General features: G+C 33.0%; 2 protein-coding genes and 1 long non-coding RNA gene across 4 annotated transcripts; 2 read left to right on the top strand and 1 right to left on the bottom strand.

Moving 5' to 3' along the window:
- Positions 1 to 2,546: 2,546 nt before the first annotated feature.
- Positions 2,547 to 8,332, top strand: LOC145558499 (uncharacterized). Of its 2 annotated transcripts, XR_014092505.1 has the most exons (3): positions 2,547 to 2,705; positions 3,911 to 5,107; positions 7,851 to 8,332. It is a non-coding gene; the product is annotated as an uncharacterized LOC145558499 (long non-coding RNA). The 2 variants fall into 2 exon arrangements; XR_014092503.1 differs by lacking the exon at positions 2,547 to 2,705 and having other exon boundaries at positions 3,625 to 5,107.
- An 82-nt stretch (positions 8,333 to 8,414) lies between these two features.
- Positions 8,415 to 9,110, bottom strand: LOC145558490 (GCN5-related N-acetyltransferase 1, chloroplastic-like). Its single transcript, XM_081619756.1, has one exon. It carries the CDS (start codon positions 9,044 to 9,046, stop codon positions 8,462 to 8,464), a length of 585 nt encoding a protein of 194 aa, XP_081475882.1. The 5' UTR covers positions 9,047 to 9,110; the 3' UTR covers positions 8,415 to 8,461.
- A 1,602-nt stretch (positions 9,111 to 10,712) lies between these two features.
- LOC145558485 (6-phosphogluconate dehydrogenase, decarboxylating 1-like) lies at positions 10,713 to 14,327 on the top strand. Its single transcript, XM_081619745.1, has 2 exons — positions 10,713 to 11,073; positions 12,555 to 14,327. The coding sequence occupies exon 2, from the start codon at positions 12,564 to 12,566 to the stop codon at positions 14,013 to 14,015; it is 1,452 nt and encodes a 483-aa protein (XP_081475871.1). The 5' UTR covers positions 10,713 to 11,073; positions 12,555 to 12,563; the 3' UTR covers positions 14,016 to 14,327.
- The last annotated feature ends 12,779 nt before the right edge of the window (positions 14,328 to 27,106 follow it).

Genomic DNA, 27,106 nt, shown 5'->3' with positions numbered 1-27,106 from the left:
GTTGAAACTCAAGAAGGTTATATACCAATGGAGTTAAGTCATCCCCCTGTGAAAGGGCACGATATGTGTGAAACAACTCCAAATTTGATGCAACAAGATCCAGCCATAGGTATGGCAAGTCTTGAGTCATCATGTGAAGCTACGTCGACATACACTCCTACCAATTTTGTCCATTTCTTCCCATCTGTAGACTTTCGTTCACCCAACAGCGTCCTCCTTTGAAATTCTATTGGGTTTTGTCTCGTCTCTTGGTCCTAAGTTTAGAAGGAAATATGCCACTCTGCAAAGTAGGTCTCTAGTGCTTTTTACGTACTAACTCTTTGTTTTGTAGGTTAAGCGGCTCTAAAAGAATAGCATTTTGTCCCATCATATCGGATATACTTGGTTTCCTAATCATAAGAAGTTGTATGGTCTGATCGACCCCCAATGTTCTATCGTGTAATCTTCTTTCTTTACTTAGTTTAGGTTGTAATCTTACTTTTCATTTATAGTACTCTTTATAAAAGGAAAAAAAATATTATGGTTGTGCACTTGTGCCTAAACAAATCCGACGACATTTTACTAATATAAATTTTTTATGTTATAGATTCAATTGAGTTTAACTGAGTAAAAATATATGCACTTCAACAGTGCAGACAAAAAAAAAAAAGTGATCAGAAAATGTTACTTCTTCCGTGTTTTACTACTTACTCTTTTTTTTTTTTTACCACCATATTTAATTACTTACACCATTTTTCTTTTTTGAAAACTTTAATTTCACAATATTTTACTAATTTCTTCCCTCTTAATGGACCCTTCAATTAACATACTTTAATATTTCCATATTCTATTTCCTCCCAACTATGTCAGAAAGATTATTATATAAACCCGGGTACACGATGCACCCAAGGTATTTGTTTACTCATTTGATAATAAAATGAGCAATATAATAAAAACTAATTGAAAATTACAATGTAGGGCTTGTTTGGCATTGTTTTTTGTTTTCAGTTTTCTTTTTTTTTTAAACTAAAAACCAAAAACAGGAAACAAGAAACAAGAAAAAGGTGTTTCCACTTTTTGGTTGTCAGTTTTCAAAATTATCATAATTTTAATAAATTTGACTAATTTTTTTTATTCATTACATAATATATATCATATGATTTAAAAAAACAAAAAACCAAAAAACAGAAAACCACAGTGATGCCTAGTGGCGTATCCAGGAATTCGAAACTGTGGGTTCGGAATCTTAAAAAAAAAACGATGATCATATATTAATTAAATATTCAATACATCAGTTCAAATTTTTTTATTACAAATGGATGGATTACACAATAAAAAAAGAAAAAAAAAAAAAAAAAAAAAAAAAAAAAACCTACTAAAGCATTCTTTGAGTTTTTGAAAGCGTGCTATTACATTACTACTTCTTTAAACCTATAATTCTATTGCAAAAAATCAATATTACACATAAAACTAAAATCGGCTGCTGGAGTCGAACCCAAGATCTAAGAAGTTTTGCTACTCCAAGACCCACTCCCTTACCAATGCACCAGAGTTGTGCATTTAGTTATTTACCTCACAAAAATTTCTTTTAACCCTTTTTTTGTTCTTTTTTTTTAAAAAAAAAATAAAAACTAAAACTTACAATTTTTTTTCAAAAAAATCTGTGGGTTCAATGAACCCCCCCTAGATCAAACGAACCCGTATTTTTTTTGTTTTTTGATTTTCAAAATCATATCATATGGAGTATATATATTAATCAAACTTATTAAAATCATAATAATTTTAAAAACTGACAATCGAAAGTTATAAAAAAATAATAAAAAAAAAATACCAAACAAGAATGATACAACGAGCCCTCAAGTAAAACTTTTGGGGCAAAAATGATACCGAACAAACCCTTAAGTAGCGGTTTTACCTCTATAGCATTCAAAAATTATGCATTCACCGCGTGCCATGTTTTGTTGACCTTATTTCCACTTATTTCAGTAGTGTTAATAAGTTCAGAAAAGGGTTATTAAGTTTAGATAAGATAAGTTTAGGAAAAATAAATTCAGATAAGTTGTGATAAGGGTTAATCAAAACTTATTAAGTTTAATTTATAACTAAAATAAGTTTTAATAAGGACTAATAAGTTCAGATAAGATAAGTTCATATAAGTAAAAATCAGGTGAATAGAACGCACTCTTACAGTACAGCATTGCATTTGATGTGATGTTTAGAAAGATGACACTGGGTTGGCCGGGCTCGAGGCTCGGCACGGCTCAACACGAAAAAAGCACGGCACGACACGAAATGGGCACGGGCATGATGTAGGCTCGGTATGGCACGTTACTGTGTGTATAGGCCGTGGGCCTCCTTTATTTGAGAGAAGCACGATAAGGCATGGCATGGCTGGCCCCGCCACAACAAAGTACACTAAAATCAATGCAATTTTACTTAGCTCCGCAAGTGCGGCACGATGACAAGTGGGCCTGAGCGGTACCGGCCTTTTGAAAACTTTAGCCGGCACAAAATTCATGGGTCGAGCCATGGGCCGGACCTAATCAACAAAGTTCAAACTTCAAATAACCTCTACCTTCATCAATGGCGGAATTCAGGTTATAACATGAGCAATTCAAGTAAATAACACATATCCTCTTCACAATCGACACTATAATCGCTTTATATTGCCACAAATTTCTCGACATTTCAAAGAAGACAGACATTCTAAACATAGTATGATCAAGGTATGAATGTATTTCTTCACTCTCAAATTTAATAAATTCTGCAATTGGAAGGTTTGCTGATTTTTTTTTCAACTGCCTCATAAATTCTACCATTTTTTTTAATCATTCGATGATATTTGAATGCTAATGCAATATTAGCTGTTATTTTCATGTGAAATTGCTAATTTGGTCATTTAAACCTAATCATTGCCAGTTCCTTGTCAATTGATGATATTTAGAATAGGTGTATAATCTTCATGTTGTGGATTACTTCCATTATTTGGTAAAATCTTGAATTTCAGTGTAAAATCGAATGCTTACTTCTGCAAGCAATTACCAATTAGGCTCCATTTGTTTTGATGAAAAACATTTTTGGGAAATCGCAATTGTAAAAATGGTTTTCACTGTTGGAGTGGGTGGAAGAAGATTGATGAGAGGAGAGGAAATGGATGTTAGTTGTATTGAAGAAAATGATTTTCACTCTTGGGAGTTAAATTTGGTAAGAACAGTCTTGGATTTTGGGATAGTTGATTCTCTTATTTGTAATGTTGTATGTAGATATTTTGAAGAAGATGTGAGTAGTACGTTGAGATTGATATGTGGGAACACCTTAAGGGGTCGAAATAGGTTTGTTGATATTTGTAGGAAATTGGAATTGTGGCTATTGAGGATAGAATTAGGGAGAATTAGTTGTGTTAGTTTAGGTAATGGGATTTTAAAAGAAGGATCTAGAGTCATAGGATGATGACTTTGATAAAGAGAGTTAAAAATGACTTGAAGAAAATGTCGTTGCAAAAGCATATAACATATGATAGAAGCAAATAAAGGAAGAGAGTCTTGGGGATGATCATGGGAGGTAGAATCTTGGATATCATCCTTTTTGGAACATAGTAGAACATAGAAGTGAAGCTTATTCTAAAAAAATAATCTTATTAGTAGTAAGGAGCCTACCTTTTTCTTGAGGTGTGTATCAACATATTCATTTGTTTGTTGTGTAAGTAGTCTTGAGAGAAAGGGAGTGATTTGAGTTTCTCTATGGCAGGTTGCATTTTTCCGGTTTTTAAGTCGAGGGTTGTGGATCTTATGGGAAGTTGGGAAGGACTTAAGTCAATAAAATCATGGGTTTTCTTAAGTTTAAATACATTGGATAAGCAGGATTACATTTGTTTGCTTTTAAAGATAGCAGCTGTAAATGTAATGCGCTGGCTGCACTTGAACTTCTGCAGTACTGCCTTTGGATAATTAGGCAATTTTCACATTCAAGCCAAAGCCATATCATAATAGAGAAGCATCAGACCTCACTTGAATTACTATTACAGCCGAAGACAACTGCTTGCAAGCCTTACAGTATGGTTGCAACTGAAGCATTCAAGGTGTAACACTTGTTAGTGAAGTCCGGGGATCATGACAACAATAATAATAACAACAATGGCAAGGAAATCAAGATAAGGATGATAATAATGGTGGCATAAACAATTGGGGAAGTCCTGTTGAAAATCTGCATACCTTTGCATTGTTTTGAAGCTATCACTTGACTTCTTCTTTCAGTGCCCGAGTATGGGACGGTAATCTCAAAGTGGGAGAGAGGATATTTTCTCCTGAGCCCTTGATACATTTTTCTATGCTTGCTGTCAGTTTCAGGTTTCCTTACCTGTTCCATTTAGTTTTCGGAATTGCATTAAGGATAGTTAATGAGTTAGGGGGGACAAAGGATGAGGAAGTTGTATGGTAAGTCAAAGGAAGTCAAAGAAAAAGCTTGTTCCTGATCCTTCAAAGGATGGATTTGTGGTAGTTTTGTCATCATCATTAATGCCTTTATCAGCATTAGCTGATTGGATTTCTCAGTTGGACTTCCTAGTTTATGGTTGGTACCTGAAGCTTTACCTAACAGTGTGATGGATGATTATTTGAATTAGTCTTTGTGAAGAGGAGTCCATGGTAAAGCTAACCAGATTAGAAGGGCATTAGCCACACAGCCCACACACAGGTTAGCTTCATGACTCTTCGTATTCATTCATGACTGCTCGCATATTTTTTTTTTTTTTATTTGAATTACTCTTTGTGAAGAGGAGTCCATGGTAAAGCTAACCAGATTAGAAGGGCATTAGCCACACAGCCCACACACAGGTTAGCTTCATGACTCTTCGTATTCATTCATGACTGCTCGCATATTTTTTTTTTTTTTTTTATTTGAATTACTCTTTGTGAAGAGGAGTCCATGGTAAAGCTAACCAGATTAGAAGGGCATTAGCCACACAGCCCACACACAGGTTATTTTTGTGTGTGTGTGTGTGTGTGTGTGTGTGTGTTCAAGGATGCTGCTTTTGGATTGGAGATTAACAGTTTAACACTTGCTTTTCCTAATCTGTTCATCTTCATTGGAGCTGCTGCTGGAGCTGGGCGATCTGCCTACACTGATCCAGGTAAATAAAAGAGCTTCCATGTGTTCAGATTTGGTAGAAAAGGAATATTTTTAGAACTAATATAAAACACTTATACACTGCTAGATCTAACAAAATAGAACTAGAAAAGATTGATAATCTAACTAAATGCTGCGGAAGTTTGAAAATAAATGTTTCAAGAAACTTGGCTAGTACTCTGAATTTCTCAAACCACTAGCAGTGTGTGCTTGAAAGAAGGAAAGCAACCTAATGATCCAAACATTGTGTTAACTTATATGAAAAGTTTTTCTCAATACATGGGCTAAAATTTATGTGCAGAAAGTTACAACTTCAACCCCTCCCCCCCCCCCCCCCCCCCCCTCTTTTTTTTTGCACAAGTTTTTGTAAAAATGAAATTGCTTTTGCTGAACTCAACTATATTTTTGTTGAATGTTTTGTTTAACTTATTTTGTTGCTGAAACAAACCTATTAATATGAGCTGTGGTAGAACAGTGCCTAAAAAATCCTTTTCTCAAGGTCTGAGTATTCTATAGTTCGTTACACCATACTTGAAACTCTTTGACTCCCTATTCCAATACACCCCTGTAATCTGTCTTAGTATAAGGTCTGAGTATTCTGTAGATCCCTGGTCTCCTGGTTTATTGAAAAATCCTTTGCATTATGTTTCTTGGCATCTGTATTTTCAAGTGTACAAAATATAGGGTTCTAGCGTTCTAGGTTAAACTGCTGGGTTTAGAGTTTCGACCACCATTTTTAATCTCTTCTAAACAGCAGTCTACCAAAGTGTTGGTCTCCATTCCCTTTGTTATCCTGTTGAAAAGTACTGTCGTTTTTCCCTATTATGAATTCAAAAGCTTATCCTCATGAGTCACCTATCTCCATTGCTGGTGCGTCCAAGAGTTGGAAAGTATAAAAATCTTTGCTTAGTTACTAAAAAACTAAACACCTCCTGTATAGTCCCCTCGAGGTTTCTCTTCATAACTAAATGCTTAACATTTGTTGAAGGAACACTATTTTTTTCTAAACTGCAGATTATATAAGCAAGGAAAATTGAAAAAATATACCCCAACATTGCCTGATTTCTCCGACTAAGCTGTTACAATGCATTCCTTTATTATCCTATTAAATACTATATTTTAAAAATTCACTTCTTGTTGTATGGATTTTGGTGGGGGAAAGGGTGGGGAATGCAAAGTCTTATGTGTTCTGCAGTAGACATTTCATTGTACATTTGTAGTCCATGACAGTTATGGCCTGATTAAAAACGTTTTTTCAAATGTAACTTTTTTGTTTTCAACCAAATTCTTTAAATCTATCTAATTGAAGTTAATACTGCAACTGTATCAACACTTTGTGATGTAATCTAGAGAAAGGGATGCCTACAGATTAATCAGGATAAATGTAAAATTTTATGTAAGCAACTCTCTGCATCTTTTAGCTACGTATTGGTCACTGCTTCTTGCTTATCAAAATGTCCTTTGTTGATTGTGCATTGTATAAACTCTTCTCTTGTGTTAGGGCTTTTTTTTTTGTCTGACTGGAAAGGTTGGACCATGCTAACCTAATACATGGAGTCTTGGGTTCCCAAATGACAGCCTTATCACTACTTTGACAGCACCAAGTACATAATAACAATGCATCATCTAGGCCTATTTTGAAATTGAGAGTTGCAAAATGCTTATAATATCTAATTTTCGCTGTGCCATTGGCAACTTGCAAGTAGTAATGCATAATCAAGTAATGAACTTATTTTCTGCATATTAAAGGGATCATTATTGGCTCAAACTGGAAAATTGGTAGCTTTCTGCATTTTGACTTGCATAGTGTAATTCATTTATCTACGATACTTTCCATTGTTGGATAATAGAAGTTCTTCAGTTGAATCATTTACATAAATTTACTCTAGGAACTAAAAAGTAAACAAAAGTGCACAGAATTACATCTAATGTATAAGACATGTACAGCTTTAGCATGGTGGGTAACCATGGAAGTTTCACTTTGGTTCCATAGACTAATATTGCTGAACCCATGACGGTTGTATTCTATCTGCTGAGGTTTGTCAAACCCAGAGTCAATGCGAATGAAGTAATACTTTGATCAGTTGATAAGAGTATAAAGAAATAATAGCTTTTGTTGATAGTAATTTAATTGCTAAAAGTTTCATATTTTAGCCAATCTATTAGTGGCAATTGGATTCAATTTACCAATTTGATGGGAGGTTTTAAGCAATGTCTTTCTATTCATTACATTCATCAAATTTGTCTTCTCTTCCAAATCCCAATATGAAATCATTTTCAGATTTGACATGAGTTTGCATTACTCTATCCTAAAAATATGTAAGGCCTGTCCAACTCATACACCACAACTATCGAAGGAAGTCTAAGCCATTTCCTTGGCTGTTTTAGCATCACTTTTTACAGTTAAAATTTAAATATGAGTGTACATACTTGAAGCAGCGTAAGAAGCAGCTGAAGGATGAGTGAGTTGCTTTGAGAGACCCTGCTGTGCTCTGTGTCCATATGATCAGTACCCTTTTCTTTCAGCAACAGATCCTGCTGCGCCCTGTGTACATACGATCAGTACCCTTTTTCTTTCAGGAATAAATGTGAGGCAGTCCAGGTCTCTAGGAGCAAAACAGGTTGAAATTGAGAGTGATTTTATATTACTATTGTTTTTTAAGATAGAAATGTGTTGAAGCAGATTAGTGATTCTACCATTCATAAGCTTTTATTCACCTTACTTTGGTTTGTGTAATTGTGAACAGAATTTGCAATGATTGGAGTATGTAGATGGGAAATACAAGTACTCGTATATGTTAATTATTGTTGCCTTCCCTGCCACCTCAATATATTGATAACAGACTGACAATGGCTACATGTTTGATTCTTGAGCTGTAAGCCTGTAACTGGTTCATCCGATTCGTGCCAAATTATTCCAAAGCCATTTCAGCGAATGTGTCCTATTCTACAACTAATTTTTCAGCATGGCTTTCTTGAGGTGGCTGTCTGGACTATGGAGTGCTAAAATTTGTTCTGCAGAAGCCAGAATCGAAGAGTTTGACCGCAATTCTTTGAGGACTTATGGACTATGTATGCAACATCCACCACTAGATGGTGATTAGAACTTCCTGCTTGTGTTTTTGTTAATCAAACATCGGAAGCATGAGATTGGTTGGTCTCTTAGAGTTGTATATTTATATTCTCTTGATCGAAACTACTTGAATCACATTTACTTTAAACTCTGCAACATACTCTGTAACAACTAACAACCATATATAATAACTGTTGTGAAAAAAAAAAAAAAAAAAAAAAAAAAAAAAAAAAAAATTTAATAACTACATTAGTATTCATGTATCATGTACATAACGTAACAAGATCAATATCTCTTCTTGTTGTTCTGTTTCCTAGAGTACACCATACCTCTAATCCCATCAGGGTCTGCAACAAACCCCAACGGCCTATAAAACCCAAGAACTCGAGGCTCCGAATACAGCGCTATATTCGTAATCCCTTTCTGCATCAACTCCTCTAGTATCCTCTCCATGACTGCCTTCCCTAACCCGACTCCTTGAAATACAGGATCAACAACAACATCCCATATGATAGCATTGAACACTCCATCCCCTGTTGCTCTAGCAAAGGCCACTGGCCTTTGTGTTTTATTGTACTGCACCCATATAAGAGAATCTGTATGTTCGAGGGCAATTCGTATCTTATCCGGGTCCCGCCTTGGAAACCCAACGGCTACAAAGACCGAGTTGAGGTGATCAAGGTTGAGGCCATCAGTGTTGCGGTGAAGGGTAAAGCCTTTGGATTCGAGTGCGTTGTCGGACACGGAGTAGGATGTTGTAGGGAGTTGAGCTGAAATGATAGGGAGTGTTAGTCTTTGAGGGTGAGTTTTGGTAAGGCGGAGGGAGGGTGATGGAAGAGGGGTGAATACAATGCTAGAGCGGAGGAGCATTGTATTTGGGTGCTAAATGTTGGGTTGCAAAAGGAGAAATATGGTTGAAATTGAATGGTATGGGATGATGATATGTCTTGTGTGTTCATGGATTTTAGTGGGGTTATTTAAAAAAATATATTCTTTTCTTGCTAGAAATTAAAAAATTGTGGTTGTTATTGTGTTGTTGGGGAAAAGCAGGAAAGGTGTGTTGAGCCAGTGAGCCCAATTGTTTGCGGTAAGAGGGAGACATCCTGGTGCCTTGGCCCAATGGTCGCGGGGTGGGAGGTTCGAGCCTTTATTTTTGGTATTTGGACAATAGATAATTAAAGAACTTATTAGAATTCAATAAATTGATTTGAAAAAGATTTGTTTCCTAGCTTTATTTGTGAAATTGTTAGGCAGTTTATGTAATAAATTATTTTGGTGATTGGTAAAATAGATTTAAAGAGCTAAAAACCATCTAATACAACCACCTAATCAATTTTGTTAATACAACCAACCAATTATATCAACTATTCAATTAGATTGAAAGACCAAAAAACATTCATTTTGATGAGCAAAGTTTGATTGAAAAAAGTTCTAATCATGATTCAATCTACCTTATGCTGATTATTTGTAACTGAGTGGGTGAATGATTAACATATGGAGTGGAGCATAATCTAAATTCGATTCGATTAATCACTGATTTAAAATTCTTTTAAGTCTAAATTAAAACTTCATTTTAACACATACAGGTAGGGGTGAGCAAAAAATCAGGGTACCCTGAATCGAAATCGGAACCTGTTAGGAACCGCAGGTTCCGATTTCGGGTAGCAAACTAGAGAACCTGTTGTAACAGGTTCCGGTTCAGGTTCTTAATTTTTTGGAACCGGAACCTGTAGGGTACCCTGTACCTAATAAAAGTATCACTTAATTTCAAATTATACACTAATTCTTACTCAATTTTTAAATAATAAATATCAAAATTACAATTATAAAAAATTTTATATTAAATTTGTTAGAAAACTACTATTAGTTTGTCTTATTTGCAAGTTGCAAACATTATAAATTAGTGACCAACCAGTTTTTATTTAAAAAAAAAATACGCGAAAAAGTTAGTGAGTATATTATAATACAGGTTCCGGTTTCGATTCCCAATTTCCAGGAACCTGTTCCGATTCCGGTTCCCATTTTGAGGAACCTGTTGCAACAGGTTCTGGTTCTTGGAATTTTTACAAGGTACCCTGTTATGCTCACCCCTACGGCCCTACATACAGGCCATGTTTGGTAGGCTTTTTTTTGTTAGCTTTTAGCTTTTTTTATGTGGTCAAACCGTCAAACAGCCAAAAAAAAGTGTTTGGTAATTTGGTTTCTGCTACTCCACTAGTTATCTAATAAACAACCAACAATTTAATTTAACAAACATTTTTATAAACAATCAATTTCAAAAGCCATTATAAATGACTAAACATTTCAACTAATCAAACAAATCAAATAAACCAGTTAACCGCCAAGACCCAACACCCATTTGCCAAACCACAATTACCCATTTGCCAAACCACAAACCACACCAAACTTTCACCCATCCTCAATCTAAACAAGGGCATATTCGACTATGTGGGGGCAGCAGGGCAAGTCTGTAGTCTGTACTATATAACTCGTCACAATGATGTCCTAAATTCCTAATTGAAAATTGGCAAATAAACAAATACTAGGCCAAAAAGTTGAAATATTGCCATGTGGGTAGGGGGTTGGTGAGACGTTTCAGGCTGCTCGATCTTTAGTGGGGTGTTGGTTGGTTGGTCCATGATGAGAACATAAAAACTTTGTAATATACCAAATTATTCATTCAATCGTGTAAGCCAATTTTGACCTGCTTCACTTGCTAGGAAGGAGAGAGAAAGGCTCAAAGGCAGCATTTTTCAGGCTCTCACTATTTAATTAAAGATTCAACATCGTTACATTCTACATCAATAGTTCTGAATTTATTCTATAAAACCCAAATCGTTATTTTTTATCTGGGTTTTCATTTCATTTCATTTTCTATCCACCAATTTTTGAAGCAGGTATATCATTTTTCTTTGTTACTCGTATCCTTTTTTTATAATCCACTGCTAATTGATGAATTGATTGATCTGGGTATTTTTATTTCTTGTTAATTTTGTGTGTTTTCTAGTGTTTTTTTTTTTTTTTTTTAATAATCATGTGTTTGTTTGTGAAATCAGTTGGTAGGATTTCTTTTCTTCTTTAGATATATGAAGATCTATCGTGATCTTCAAATTTTTTGATGATCAGTTTTTTGGGGTTGTTTTTTTATTCAATTAGTTTTGTGATTGGTTTGAATTAGAGATCCATTCAGTTACAAGTAGATAAAAAAAATTAGATCAAAATTGGATGAATTTCTGATGGAATTGGCACAATTTCTGGATTTTTTTTTATATGTGTTTTGCTTTACTTACTGTAATATGAGTAAGCCTGAAAAGTTTCCTGCTTTAGTTTGATTAACTTTCTGGAGAAAGATATTGTGTACTCTTAGTGGCTTGATTCGATTCATGAGGATATACTCTTAATGTCGCGCTCCTTTCCATCAGTGTCAAGGATCAGGCAGATGTGATGTTATTGAATCGTTCATGGCACTGGATTTTTGAAATCAAAATTTGTCAAAATTCCCACCTTTGATCTACATTCTTTTGGTATAGGAATAGGCCTGTGTTTTGTTTCTATGTAGCGCCTTTTGTGATATTAGTAAGTTGTAGGAAGAGTTGAATTTATTATTTTGCTCAAGATGCTATATTAGTGAGTAGATAGCAATTTACAGAAGTGTTTGGTAGATTAGTGTGGTAGGTTAGCAGTTTGCTGTTTGGATGTTATGAACTATGATATAAGGACATGGGTGCATTTTGCTAAAAGTAATAGCACGAGGAAACTAATTGATATGAAAAGGGATAATTATAGCATTTTGAAAAATAATACTCGTTGATTGATTTCAATCAGCTCTTATCTTCGCCTATTGTTTACTGAATACCCTCTAATGCTATGTTTGGATATTAGTTGATAACATGTTAGCTGAACATATAGCTCATTATATTAGATGTATTGAGCTCATAGTAGGTTGTTTGGTTAAGTAGCGATTTTGGATGTAAAAAATGACATAAGTACAATTTGTTTAAATAATAGCACAATGTAAATAATTAGAATTATATCCCAAGGGGTCTCGGGTAGTTTAATTAAAAGTGAAAATAATCTTTATTACGGCTCTCTTAGTAGCATATGTGAAGAGTGTAAACATAAATTAGCTCTTCAAATACACTTTTTACTAAATGCCAGTGGCTTATAGCATGAGTGCATGACGAAGAAAATCGACTATTTTGTGCTGAGTATGCTCATTTTCCCCCTATCTACTCTTTACATTGAATCACTAAATTTCATTTATTAATTATTATAGCAGTCCTTCCATTTATCTTCTCTTATCTGGTTTTGATGTTTACTTCTCTATTTGTGTATGTTTTAAAAAAATTATACCTTGATAATTTATATTTTTTGATAGGTATAAGTGATGGCTCCTCCAACAAGAATTGGTCTTGCTGGTCTGGCTGTTATGGGTCAAAATCTTGCCCTTAACATTGCTGAAAAAGGATTCCCCATTTCTGTTTACAACAGAACTACCTCAAAAGTTGATGAGACTGTTGAACGAGCCAAACAAGAAGGAAATCTTCCAGTGTATGGTTTTCATGACCCTGAATCCTTTGTCAATTCAATCCAGAAGCCCCGTGTTGTAATCATGCTTGTCAAGGCAGGGGCTCCAGTTGATGCAACCATCAAAACTTTGTCTGCCTATTTGGAGAAAGGGGACTGCATCATTGATGGAGGTAACGAGTGGTATGAGAATACCGAGAGAAGAGAGAAAGCAATGGAGGAAAAGGGACTGCTCTACCTTGGAATGGGAGTTTCAGGTGGTGAAGAGGGTGCAAGAAATGGACCCTCTTTGATGCCTGGTGGTTCTTTTGATGCTTACAAGAACATTGAGGACATCGTTCTTAAGGTTGCCGCCCAGGTTGATAGTGGCCCTTGTGTAACCTACATTGGTAAAGGAGGCTCAGGCAATTTTGTTAAGATGGTTCACAATGGAATTGAGTACGGTGACATGCAGTTGATTGCTGAGGCTTATGATGTGCTTAAATCAGTTGGAAAGCTCTCTAATGAGGAGTTGAAGGATGTTTTTACAGAGTGGAACAAAGGAGAGCTTCTTAGCTTCTTGATCGAGATTACAGCAGACATTTTTGGAATTAAAGATGACAAAGATGAAGGTTATTTGGTGGACAAAGTGTTGGATAAAACTGGCATGAAGGGTACTGGAAAATGGACAGTTCAACAAGCTGCTGAATTATCTGTTGCTACCCCTACCATTGCAGCATCTTTGGACTCAAGATTCCTCAGTGGTCTGAAAGAGGAAAGAGTTGAAGCTGCCAAGGTATTCAAAGCTGGAGGAGTTGAGGATACCCTCTCAGACCAAGTTGTTGACAAGAAGAAATTGATTGATGATGTTAGGCAGGCCCTCTATGCTGCCAAAATTTGTAGCTATGCACAAGGAATGAACTTGATCCGTGCAAAGAGTGTTGAGAAAGGGTGGGATTTGAAACTCGGAGAGCTTGCTAGGATATGGAAGGGCGGATGCATTATCCGTGCTATATTTTTGGACCGCATCAAGAAGGCATATGACAGGAATCCAAACCTTGCAAACCTCCTTATTGATCCAGAATTTTCAAAGGAGATGATTGAGCGTCAATCTGCTTGGCGTAGGGTTGTCTGCCTTGCTATCGGTTCTGGTATCAGCACCCCGGGTATGTCCTCCAGCCTTGCTTATTTTGATTCATATAGGAGGGAAAGGTTGCCTGCTAATTTGGTGCAAGCTCAAAGAGATTATTTTGGAGCTCACACCTATGAACGGGTTGACATGCCTGGTTCTTTCCACACTGAGTGGTTTAAACTCGCTAAATCCAAGATCTAAGTTGAGACTTTTGATTTCTCTTCAAACTGTTTACTGTAATAATCAGCTTCCGGCCGCCAAATTTGAGCTGTGCGTTTCTTTTTATGATTTTTATATGTTAGAGAACAGTTTTAATCATGAAAGGCTTTTTTAATGGTGTTATATAGATTCCCTTTTCTCTTTGGCTTTCTTATCTTTTGGATGTTGTTAATCTTCAAGAACTCGAGTTGAGAAGCTTTTGATTTCTGCTGTCTTAAATATAATTACATTGCAAATGAACTCCCATCCTGTTTAGGGGTCTGAGTGTTCATTTTCAATTGCTCTTTGGATCAATTCTTTTACATGATAAAATCATCTATATACCACGAGTCTACAACATTGTCTAGCTGATTACATATGTACCATATTGCATCCTGTGTTATATTTTTGTACGCTTGAACCTCTATCATCTTTAAGCTCTGCTTCTTGGTGTGCACCCTTAGAATTACAGCCCCTTTGACTAAACTCTACACTGTGCTCTATAGTTTTTCCATCAAAAACATATGCTTCATTAGAAAGCTTTTGCAAGTCCTTTCAGTTCGAGTGTTGCTTTAAGATACACCATTGAAAGTTTAACTAGGATAAAATTAGCTGTAGGCCTGTAGCTACTGAATACTGCTTAAAAAGATGAAATTGGTCCGCCTCTCCGTAGACGACTAATGTCGTGCGATTAAGAAAGCTCTTCGTGTCCTTCCCATCCTCACCCTCACCTTCTTCCATCACCCCATGAAAGGCTGTTGTGTTATTGTGTACCTTACCTCAAAAAAAGAAAAGAAATAAAATTACTGAATACTGCTTAGTTATAAATGTGAACCCTGAATTCTGGCATTCTGAAACTCACAAATAACATCAAATAGTATTATAAGAAATGCTGAAGGATAAGGTTAATACAGAAATAACCTGTCCCTGATTGGTGGTTAATTTTACCCTTTAATTTTTTATTTTATTTTTTTTCATTTCCTGCATTTTTTCTTTTCAGAAATTCAATATTATTTCTTTCATTGGTTCATCCTGCCAAAAAAATAAGATATACAAAGGCTAATTGGTATATAAATACTACTACTACTAGCAGAACTATGCCGGCAAGTCAATAAATTGACTGTTTTTGACTGAAATGAATTCAGATGTGTACAACAGTACAAGTATATGAATTATTAATAAATGTTATTTATCTACTCTACAGTAGAGTACATTTTTGGCTCTTTCAGTTTATTTTGGGGCTCAGTTTGCACGAAATAAGACTAGACCATATAACATATCAGCTTTCTCATCCCTGGACCCTGAGTTCCTGTTCTCTTACACTATCGCGGCCTTGAGCATTAACCATGATCGAAAAGTGATTATATGTTTCTTAAAGTTCTTGAAGTCTTCCTCTAATTTTTTCATATTCGTGTTGAGGTTTATTGTATGACTTTGTCTAAGCTTGACTTCGATCACTTAATTGGTTAAAGTATTTGTCATTTGCTAAATCCTTTTCTTGTGCATGATTTTGCTAAAGGATAGATAATCTTATGCAGTTATGCCTATTTCCCTCTTCTTCTCCAAGAGTAGAAATCCAATTAGGATCTTTTGTTCCATTCTATTTTGTTATCTTATACTTCGTATTTTATTATCTTTGGTTGTATTATGGCATCCACATATACCAACAACATTCAATAATTGAATTTTAGTTGATGGGTCGAAGTGATGCGAATGTGGGATATAAGATGAGACATAAAATCTTAACTATTAGTGTGAATTTCAAACATATAAGATGGTGAATTTCATCTACATGAATGAAATGCCGCCTTTTTATGATTATGAACTTGCCTAATCCTAAACGTACTTCTAATTATCCATTTTTATTTAAGAAACTGATTTCAGTTTTTTTTTTTTTTTTTTTTTTTCCCTGAAAATTGAAGGCTGTATATGTAGATGAGCTTGCACTTGAACGAGTGACATTAATGTAAATAGATTTTTTTAAACAAAATTTAAAGAAAATCTTTTCAGATTTTAGCTATTTGTCTTTTTTTAATAATAATTCCAACAGATGTCCTCCTCTTTTCAACTTCTTTTTAGTTTTTGTTGGCTTGCAGTGTTGTAGCAAACAGTCTTATAACATATGTTACTCGCACTCTTCATTTCTCCTCAATTACCCGTGTCAGATTCCCCGAAATTAGATTATGAATAGGACACTTTAACCAATCATTTTCGACTATAAACATGTAATTTTTTTTCACAAATTAGCCGAGTGGGACACTTAAATACAAACACGTATCTGACATTAGTACCTAAGTCCGAGCAACATAGTTTGTGGTAGTAGTAAAAGAAGCGTTAGCAAGTGGAAAGAATTAGATTGGCTAGATCAAGAAGGCTATATAGGTGATGTGGTAGTAATTGCTCTGGTGATGCTATATGAACCTAAGTAGGCAAATCATATATAGGCAAGCCTGGCAGTAGTAAATTACAAGCAGCTGCATCTTTCCTATACAACATGTGCCTACGGTTGGAGATTTCTGTCCCAATTTTTCCAGCTGTTATTTACATGTTTAATTTCTGACACTCCCCTGCTTCTGTTGCAAGTCAGACTGTCAAAATAATCCATTTTTCTGCTGCCTGAAATTTTCATTAACTACAGGTTGCTAATTTATCTGCTTGTTTTGTTTCAAGTAATCTGCTGTCTGTTTCTTAATTGAGATTTTAGAGTATACTTAATAACATAGCATCAAATTCTATACAGTCGATATGGGTATTTGAGGTGAAAACCGATCTAAGCTATAGTTCGCTCTGAATACATTAGTTGCCGTAACTGTTAGACAATGTTTCACATACACATGCTACTTAAGATGTCCTGATGTTTTGAGAACATTCTTTCATACAGTATATAATTTCATGATTTATAGTGTTAAGTGTTATCTATTTACTATTTCCACTATTGCATTTGTTGGCACAAATGAGCCATTTGTGCCACTATCATACATATCATTTAAGGAGCACTATTTACTATAGTCTTATACAGTAAAACTAAAAATGTGATTGGTCCAACAAGAGTAGGAGAAATAGTAATGTATATTTGATCTCATTGAGATGCTAAATGAACTCTGCTTTTACTCTTACTGTCTACCATATTGGTTTACTGCTTCCCAAGGAATTTGGTTTCCTGTTCTTAGAAACTTCATATCCCAACAGATTGCATTCAATGTTATCTTCTCTGTCTCAACTATAACCTGTTACTGTCTTATTTCACTTTTTTGGGTGTAAACGGCGAAAATTAACCTATTGGAGCGTAGCATGACTGTTGTTTGATTTTATCTATACGGCTATATATTGTCTTTTTTTTTTTCACTTTCTTCGGGTATAAATGAATTGAGTCGAGTATTTATCTGTTGGAGCGTAAATGAATCAAGTCCAAGTCGAGTATTTACATGCATGTTGGAGCGTAGCATGACTATTGTTGGATTTTCTTTATAATTTTAGATGCGTTTTCAGGGTAATTATTATTTTAGCTAAATTGAAATAATTTTTTGTCAAAATGTTATGAAAACTTTGATTATTTGAATATAATAACCCTTTTTGTAAGACAATTATCTTTGTACACCACTTAAAACCATGGCATAAGTAGTCTTTAGAGATTGAATGGTGAGTTGTTAGTTGCCCTTTACTTGTGATTGATGATAATACGTGATAAAAAGATGCACATTTCCACATGCTTGAAATTTGCTGGAATTGTATTATTGATGTCTTTGGTAGATATATTCATGTGCCAATTCTTTCTAATTTCCTTGAATGCACAAATCAATTTTTGTCCTACTCCACATTATTTGCAAGAAGAATTGTTAGTTAATCTATTTGTTGGATCCTTAACAATCATTGAATAGGAAACTTCTCATTAATTCTCCCCAACCAACCGTCGTATCTAATCAGTATTCAACTAACACTCGATAAAGTATTACTTGTAATTAAATTTATAACTTCGGTGAACATGAACTATATATATAACTCATTAACAACCAATAATTCAACCGGTAAACTCATACATTTTTCTTGTTATCTTTATAATAATTGTAGTTAACCCTACAAAATAGTCCAATAATTTCCTTAAAATCGTAAAAATTCCTTGTATCTATGACTTGTTAAAGATTCTAGTGAAATTGTAGGACCCTTTTACTAAAAAAAAGATCCATAAGTCAATTTTAAAAATCAAAATTGTGATACATTTTCTTTCATGTTGTAACATCAAATTCCACGTGCATGAATATAATTCTGCACATGAACCCTATCTTGTTATATGCAATATTTCCCTCAATTACCAAATATTCTTTGCTTCAGGGCATGTTAAGATGATGAATAGTGCCAGCCTAAACAAAGAGCTTCCCACAACTCTTAACATTACAGCATGTCACCATCAACACCCCCACTACTTTTGGTTTTTCTACGAGGTTAAAAGTTTTTTTTTGCTAACAAAATGTTGCTGTCATTTAAAAGTTCTTTCATTTGCACATTCTGGTTGGTAGCTAGGTAATTAATTACTCCCTTCGTTTCAATTTGGATTGTTGATTGTTACGGGTTTGAGGTATAGACTAGTACGACTACTTCGGTTTTATCTCAAAACTGAAGTAGTCAAATTGAATGTGATAAGAACCACTATTCCTAAGGATACATTTTGGACCTCTCCATTCTTAAGACGAATTAAGATCATATTAGTTCTTATTGTACTATCGGTATTGATATACAGCAATATTATTCCCTTCGAAATAATTGTCATATTATCATAAATGGAAAGGGACCACTATTGTCTTGACACTTAACACATGCTTACTACGAGTATTATTTTAAAATAATGTCTTAAAAAGTGTATCAGTTATTCATTCTGAAATAAAGGGATATGATTATTATATATATATTTAAAAGAATTAAACTCTATATATTATCGACTTTTAGCCAGATATACAAACATAAAAGAAATTTCTAAAATAAAATAAAGAAGAGGGAAGAAGCTGATTATGAGATAATAATTGGACATCACATCATTATGAATTATACAGCTAAAAATCTAAATTAAATGCCATCATGTCAAAAATAGTAAAATTTGACAGCTTTAACGTATTAGAATTTAGAACCAAAACATGATTCTTAAATTATCCACAATGGTGACCTGACCATGTGAGATTGTGAGGTGTGAAGCGATCTTGTACTAAACGAAACTGTTTTCACCATTCATAGCCACAATGAAAGACTACGAGTGGCGAATCAAAGTGGAACACTTTATATTCTTAACGACGAGTTAAGGACCAAACAACAAGAGAGATAGGATCCAATCTTCCCCTTCCTCATGACCTAATTTTTTTAACACCCAATCAATAGTGCAAAAATCCCGAAAAAAAACAACCGTGAATTATGTTTTAGATAGCATAATAATCTAAGGTACGATAGTCTAGGAAAATCTTATACCTCTTATAACATGTCTAGTATACACTCTGGACCTTTTGTGTGTGCCTGGTTAGGCGGCAAAGGTGGTGTAACGCCTTAATTAATAATATAGTTTGTACTTGTAAAATTTAATTAAGTACACACATATTATATGGATTGAAACAATTACAAAAACAGAAAATCACACATCAGTGGATGCAGGCGAAATTCTTGCTGTTAAAACAAAACAAAGCAAAACTAACAAGCAGGAATTTTTTTTTCTCCTTCTTTCTAAATAAAATATAATATAAACTTAATTGCAAAGGAAAAAAGTTGCCTACAAATTTGATACTTGGTCTTTACCCTTAACCCAACCTTTTTACCAACTCCCCCTACCTAATCTAACAAGTAAATTAAAATAACTAATTTGGTTTTTATTTCTTACCTTTTCTTTGTTTCAAAACAAAAGTAGTACTACTTGGTTTATTTGTAGTTTCCTTTCCTTTTCCACTACCATACTTTGTTGTATGATTCTTCTTTTCCTTCACTTCTTTGCTAGATTTCTTCCCTTGTTGTTGATGGTGGTGGTGGTGGTGTTGGTTTTCAGGTTCGGCGTCATGGTAATGACCCGGACCTGATGATGCATCCGAAGTAAAAGAATCATCATCTTCATCATCATCATCCTTATTTTTTTTATATTTGTAAGTCTGACGATGATGATGATGAAGATGATGATGTTGATGATGACGACGATGGAGTTCATCATCGTCGTCATCATCAACCCCGCTGTAGTTATAATTCTCGCTTGGATCAATATACTTGGTCCAACCCGACTCGTTGCTGCTACATTCTTCTCCGCCTTCCATACCTCTCTAGGAGAAAATTAAAATATAAGATTGTTTTAAGGAGAGAGAGAAAATAAAAGGATAGTGTTTTTATTTGTGTTTTAAGAGTTTTGACCTGGGAAGATATATAGTAGGAGTAATGAGTAGTAGAGTGGGTTGAAAGAACCACTAAAAATGTAATGTAAACTTTATTTATTTCTCGTCAAAAAAAAACTTTATTTATTTAATTTTCCTCTCAAAAAAATAAAAAAAAGGAAGTAAAGAAGCAACAAAAACAGCAAATAGCTAACAATCTTTAAACACATGCATGCCCATAAAAGCTTTATTAGCTAAACTTACATTGGGAGTATGTTTTGACTTGTACTAAGGATTTAATTCCTCCACCTGGCACTTCTATCACCCTATTTATTCCGTCCTTTTGGTTGTGACCTTTTTTATTCATTAATTACTTCTATGTTTTCTTCTTTAATTAATATCTTAACAACAACTATTATTAGCCATTCACTTTTACAAATTAGAAACAAATGTGTGTTTGATAAGTATTAATTATGTGGCTTATGTTATGATGTTTGTCACAAATGACACTACTATCAGGGTCCATTATATTGACCTGATTTTTATATGTATATCTGAAAATATCTAAACTTGTTAGAACTTATTATAGTTATAAAATTGGGATTTTATAGACCTTTAGATCAACTCTTATTTACAAATGTTTGACTCGTGGGTATTTAAGATGACACGAATTTGATCCAAAATGAAAAATGCTTCCTTTTTTTTTTCTAAGGAGGGAGATTGTACTAGGCATCTAGGCCGAAACCTCTAATTGATCAACCTAACACTGTGACGATTTGATGGGCAAAGCCGCTATATTTGGAAGAAAAAGAAGGGTAAGGGAAATTGCACCTCAAGTAGGGGTGATCATGGGCCGACCCGAGCCTTGGCCAAAACAGGGACCCATTCTGAGTTAAGACTTTGAGTTGACCCAAATTCGGCTATTTCAGACCAAATTTAAGTTGGTCCAAAACTTATATTTTACTATTTTCCTGCCTACTAATGGTCCCCTCATATCATATTTTAATATCTTTTCATATTCTCTCTTCTCCCCACTTATACTCACTTTTGCATTTTTCAAAATTTTTTTTGGAAAATTTGCAAATTGCAGCCATTTAAAGTTCGTATTTTGTAAATTGCAGCCATTTAAATTTTTTTTTTTGCAAATTGCAGCCCATAAGTTCATATAAATTGTAAATTGCAGCCCGATTCAACTTTTTCATCGGTTTACAAGTTGAAAAATCTTTGATTAAGGTTTTAGGGGCCATTTTAGATCTTAGGGGACCGAATTGAGCTCGGAATTAGCAAAAAAATAACACAAGTATCTCGTTTTGCGTAATAAAAGTGTATCGATTTGTGGGAAACTGTAAATATGAGACAATTACGTTATTTTTTTGCTGATTCCGAGCTCAATTCGGGTCCCTAAGGGCTAAAATGACCCCTAAAACCTTTACCGAAGATTTTTCAACATGTAAACCGATGAAAAAATTGAATCGGGCTGCAATTTACAATTTATACGAACTTTTGGGCTGCAATTTGCAAAATACGAATTTTAAATGGCTGCAATTTGCAAAATACGAATTTTAAATGGCTGCAATTTGCAAATTTTCCATTTTTTTTCAATTAACTTCACTTCCATCATAAAAATAATACTTTCTACTATTCTTCTTAAAACTCAATGTTTTGATAAATGGAGCAGGCAATAAAATACAGAGAGATTACCTTTAGACTCTAGTACTTTTTAAGGTGGTGAAATGTATAGCAAATAGTTGAAAATTAATTATAAAATGTGGTCTAATAAAATTATGGGTGATGTTATAAATTAATTAAGCTTAGGGTTGCAAATAAGCATTTATTTTCTTTTTTGGTATAAATTTAGGAATTCATAACAAAATCATGCGCAAATCAGTGTAATTAATTAATATATTTCATTAATACTTTCCTCTTTTACCTTCTTATCTAAAACCCTTAGGTTACATATAGCAATTTGTTTATTGAATGATAGATTTAAATAACAATATACCAGTTCCCATTAAGATGGGTATATGTCATTTTTCCCAAATGAAAATTGTATTTTTTGTGATTTAATAGACAATTTTGTCCAAAGTTAGTCAACATATTACTGTATCAAAAGATATAAATAAAATAAAATAAAAATCGGCAAAGCATCAGTCAATTTATCAAACAATATTGACCTAACTTTTAGTTAAAATTTGGGAGTATTTGTTGTTTACTACTTTCCCATCAGAAAAAAAAAATTACGCTCATCGCTCATTGGATAATATAGATATAGAAATAATAGTTTGTTGGGTACATAATCCATTCAATTGACTGAACTATCTTCGGTTTGACTTCAAGGACTATATTGAAATCTCAGGAAATCCAAGGTTCGCGCTTTTGATTGCAGCTAGCGCGCCCCCTTTGTATTTAAGTTATATATATATATATATATATATATATATATATATATATATATATATATATATATATATATATATATATATAAACACTACGGAGTACTAAAGTTCTCGGTGACAATCAAGCCAAAATATATATATTGTTCAATGAAAGTAATAAATTTATATTGACTCGAGGCATCGCCCCGGCCTCGTAACTAGTTATACATCTAATACTAAACTTATATAAATCACTTTTTTTTTTTTTTTTTTTTATAATTCCATTTGAATGCATGTACTATTATTAGTGCTTCTTGAGTTGATTTTTTTTTTTCTTCATATTTAAGAGGAGTGCCTATCTATTTTGTTATATATCAATATTAATTATTGAATAGCACTAAAGTGAGTACTAATAAAAGAAGAGCAACAAAAATTGGAAAAATATACTATGTATAAGATTAGGGATAGGAAAAGGATCAAATGTTAAATCAACAAGGGTTTGTGTTTATCAAACCTAAATAAATATACTGTAGATTAATAGATAGTACTCATTCGCCCTAAATTATTTACAAATTTTTACCTACAGCCCACGGTAGGGAACACTACCTGCACCCCCCACCCTCTACGCGTGTTCTGCCCCCGCCCCTTTTATATACGAATTTTCTGCAAATTTTAACAAAATGTTCATTTATGTATTGGTAAATGTTCATTTGTGTCATAAAATGTTCATTTTTATAACAAGGAGTTTTTTTGTTCAAATTAATATATATTTTTAATTGAATTTTAAGAATTTTTTATAATATATAATGAGAGCAAATTTATTTATAAGGATTGTTGCGTTCATCCAATGTTCATTTTTGTTTATCAAACCTAAATCATTTTAATTATAAGAAGTATTGCATCATCCAATGTTCATTTTTGTTCATTCGTGTTTCAACAAATGTTCATTTTTGTATCATCAAATGTTCATTTCGAGAGTTATTATGTGTAAGTTTCATAGTAAGATGTATGCAAATAAATAAGTTTAGATCTCTATTTATTTAAATAAATCGTTGTTAACAAATAATTTTCACTATAAAATAAATTTAATTTAATTACAATAATTACTCATTACTATATAGCTATACTATTACCTGTAATTGTTCCATAAACAGGAAATTGAACCAAATGTAAATATGTGTCTTGCTAAATGTACATTATTTGTTACATTTGATATAATTAAGTGTGTATATATATATCCTCCTTGTTGCAACCCTAATCATATACTTGTGTGTTTCCCATGAAAAATATAATCTATATGAGCATAATATATATGTTGCTTTCAACTTCCTTACTTGATTATCCTGTACAATGAGAGATCGATCAAACTTTTCAAAAATAATAATAACACATTCCAAAAAAAAGTATATGAAATCTAAGGATTCAAAATTGAACATTTACTCATGAATAACAATTAGAATTCAAAAATGAACACACTATAAAGATATAAAAATCTTTCAATATATGAGAATAAAAAAGTATAAAAATCTAAATGAACATGTATTGTATTTTAAATGAACATTTAAATCACTTCCATTAAACAAAATATGACAATTAAATCATTCACAAAAACAATTTTGAACACAGTGCTAAAAAATGAACAAAAATTGATATCTAATTGAGCATCTTTCAGCATGAAAATGAACTTACACCAAAAGTCAAATGAACATTTTCAATACGAGAATGAACAAATAAAAAAATTTAATTAAGCATTTTTTTAATATATAATAACAAACAAGTATTAAAAATTGAAACAAATATCTTTTAATAAGAGAATGAAAAAGTATAAAACTAATGACTATGCCTAGATATAAATTAAATATTATATTATGCAAATGAACATCTTTTTATCTGAGAACAAACATGTAATAGAAAGAGAATGAACATGTATCAAATTTAAATGAACATATATTAATATGAAAATAATCATGTCCTAAATGAATATGAATTCCATTTAAAATGATTGTTTTCCATCTAAAAGGAACACTTATGATAGATACTAGCCAAATTTCGTCAAATAACACTTTTTAGTGACAAAATAAGTGATACTAAATAATAATTGATGCTTCAATTTCATAAATCAAATTTATAATTTGTCTTTAATTTTAGTTATTATAAATTTATAATTTTTTTTTTTTTTTTGCAATTATAATTTGAATTTTAATCCTTTTACAAATGAACATAAATTCCTTCTAAAATAAAAATTTACGATAGAATAAATGTAATAGTTTAGTCAAAATTCACCGAATAATTAACAATTTTTTGTAAAATTATAATATAATTATGGAAAATTCTTATAACATAATTCAATTATTATAATAAGAATCACTTCCGTTAAAAACTATGATATGTGAAGAATTCTAATGATTATTTATTAATGAAATACTTTTTAACGGTGTTAGTCACGGTTGGGAAAAAGATCAAACCATGGGTGTACCGACGGGAAGGCAAAAATTTTGGAGTGTATCAATGGGAAAAGTCAAAACCACGCGTGTACCAATATATATATATATATATATTACGAACTAAATTTACATTTCTATGATTCTACGAAATAAATCAAATTATTCATTATATATATTTGGGCAATTGAACTCTATTTTTAAATTTTTTTGTCCATTATTGTAAAAGCTAATAACACATACCACAATTTAAATCAATTTAAAATAGAGTATATAAAGCATCATTCTACTATAATCTTAAGAAATCATTATTACCAAGTAAAATTATAAGAAATCATGAACTACGGGCCTATTCACATTTACTTAATTGAGCTAAATTGAACTGAACTGGATTGATTGGAGCTGAGTTGAACTGAACTGTTCTGATTGGAGCTGAACTAAACTGAACTGAACTGAATAGAGCTGAAATGAATATTTTATGAGAGAAGGAAATTAGGAACTGAACTGAACTGATTGGAGCTGAACTAAACTGAAATTAATCTGAAGTGAACATGCCCTACTACTATTGAAATAATTTCATATTATTGAAGAATAAGCTAAGGCAAAAAAAAAAGTTAGGGTTTGATCTTTTTTTCGAAAAATAAACAAAATCATCTACTTACAATTTGATTGATGGTCGTTCTTTTGTAGAAATTTTCTTCGATTTCTTGATTTTTTCTTTTACAAGTAGAGATCTAACAGCATTTTAATTTATTTTTCAAGAAATACTTACTGATTTTGGTAGTTAAAATTATGAGGAGAGAGAAAGTAGTAAAATTATGAGAAGGGAGAAATTTTAAATGTTAGTAAAATTATTATGAAGAAACTGATTTATAAGAGGAGAAAGAAAATGTAGGAAACTAAAGGGGGGTTGTAGGTATTATGTTAATTTAGGGGGGGGGGGGGGTGTAGGCAATGATGCCTAAAGAGGGGTGTACGTAAACAACTTAAGAAAGCCCAAGTTTATCTCGGACTCTTGGAGTGGAGATAAACAAGGAGTAGTTACTTTGACAATAATCTGATGTGTCACGTCGTTATATCTAATTAAAAAACTAAAATATAAAGGAAAACTAATGTTTTGACATTATATCCGTTAGATAGCGTCATATATTGTACTTTTGACGGGGTTATAAAGCAAATCGTGTAGAAAAAATGTTTGTAAACTACAGAGGTTCATAGTGAAAAGAAAAAATTAGGACCATGATCAATCTGTACTGTGCGAAATTACAAGATCATATTTACAACAACAACTTATGATAATTAAATTTTCAATTTTTCTCACGGATTAAAACTTGGATTTTCTTATCATACTTTGACTAGCATAGACAAGCAAGCACAACTCTTATCTGCACAAGGCATATGCCTTTATTGCTAGACAAGAGCATGACATATAACTTGAATCATATACCACTCGATAATCTATACTTCGTATATCCCTATTAGGGTCTGTTCTCTTACGTTGAAATTCAGTTCAGTTCAGTTGAGTTCAGCTCAGTTCAGTTCAGTTCAGCTCAGTTCAGTTCAGTTCAGTTCAGTTCAGTTTAGTTCAACTCAGTTCAGTTCAGTTCAGCTCCTAATTTCCTTCTCTTATAAAATATTCATTTCAATTCAGTTCAGTTCAATTCAGTTCAGCTCCTAATTTCCTTCTCTTATTAAATATTCATTTCAGTTCAGTTCAGTTCAATTCAGTTTAGTTCAGTTCAGTTTAGTTCAGCTCAATTCAGTTCAGTTCAGTTCAGTTCAGCTGAGTTCAGTCAATAAGAACAGGCCCTTACTTTGTATCCGTTTAAGGAACTCATAGCGTGGTATCACACTTTAGAAAACCCTTAATTCCTTTACTAATATTAGAAAAAAAAAAAAAAAAACTTTCGACTGATTTTATTTTTGAAAATCGTGAGTCGTCATTTACT

This window comes from Chenopodium album, chromosome 1, assembly GCF_948465745.1.
Source record: "Chenopodium album chromosome 1, dcCheAlbu1.1, whole genome shotgun sequence".
Classification (NCBI taxonomy): Eukaryota; Viridiplantae; Streptophyta; class Magnoliopsida; order Caryophyllales; family Amaranthaceae; genus Chenopodium; species Chenopodium album.
The sequence above is the reverse complement of the archived record's forward strand: the minus strand, read 5'-3'. Positions and strand labels throughout refer to the sequence as shown.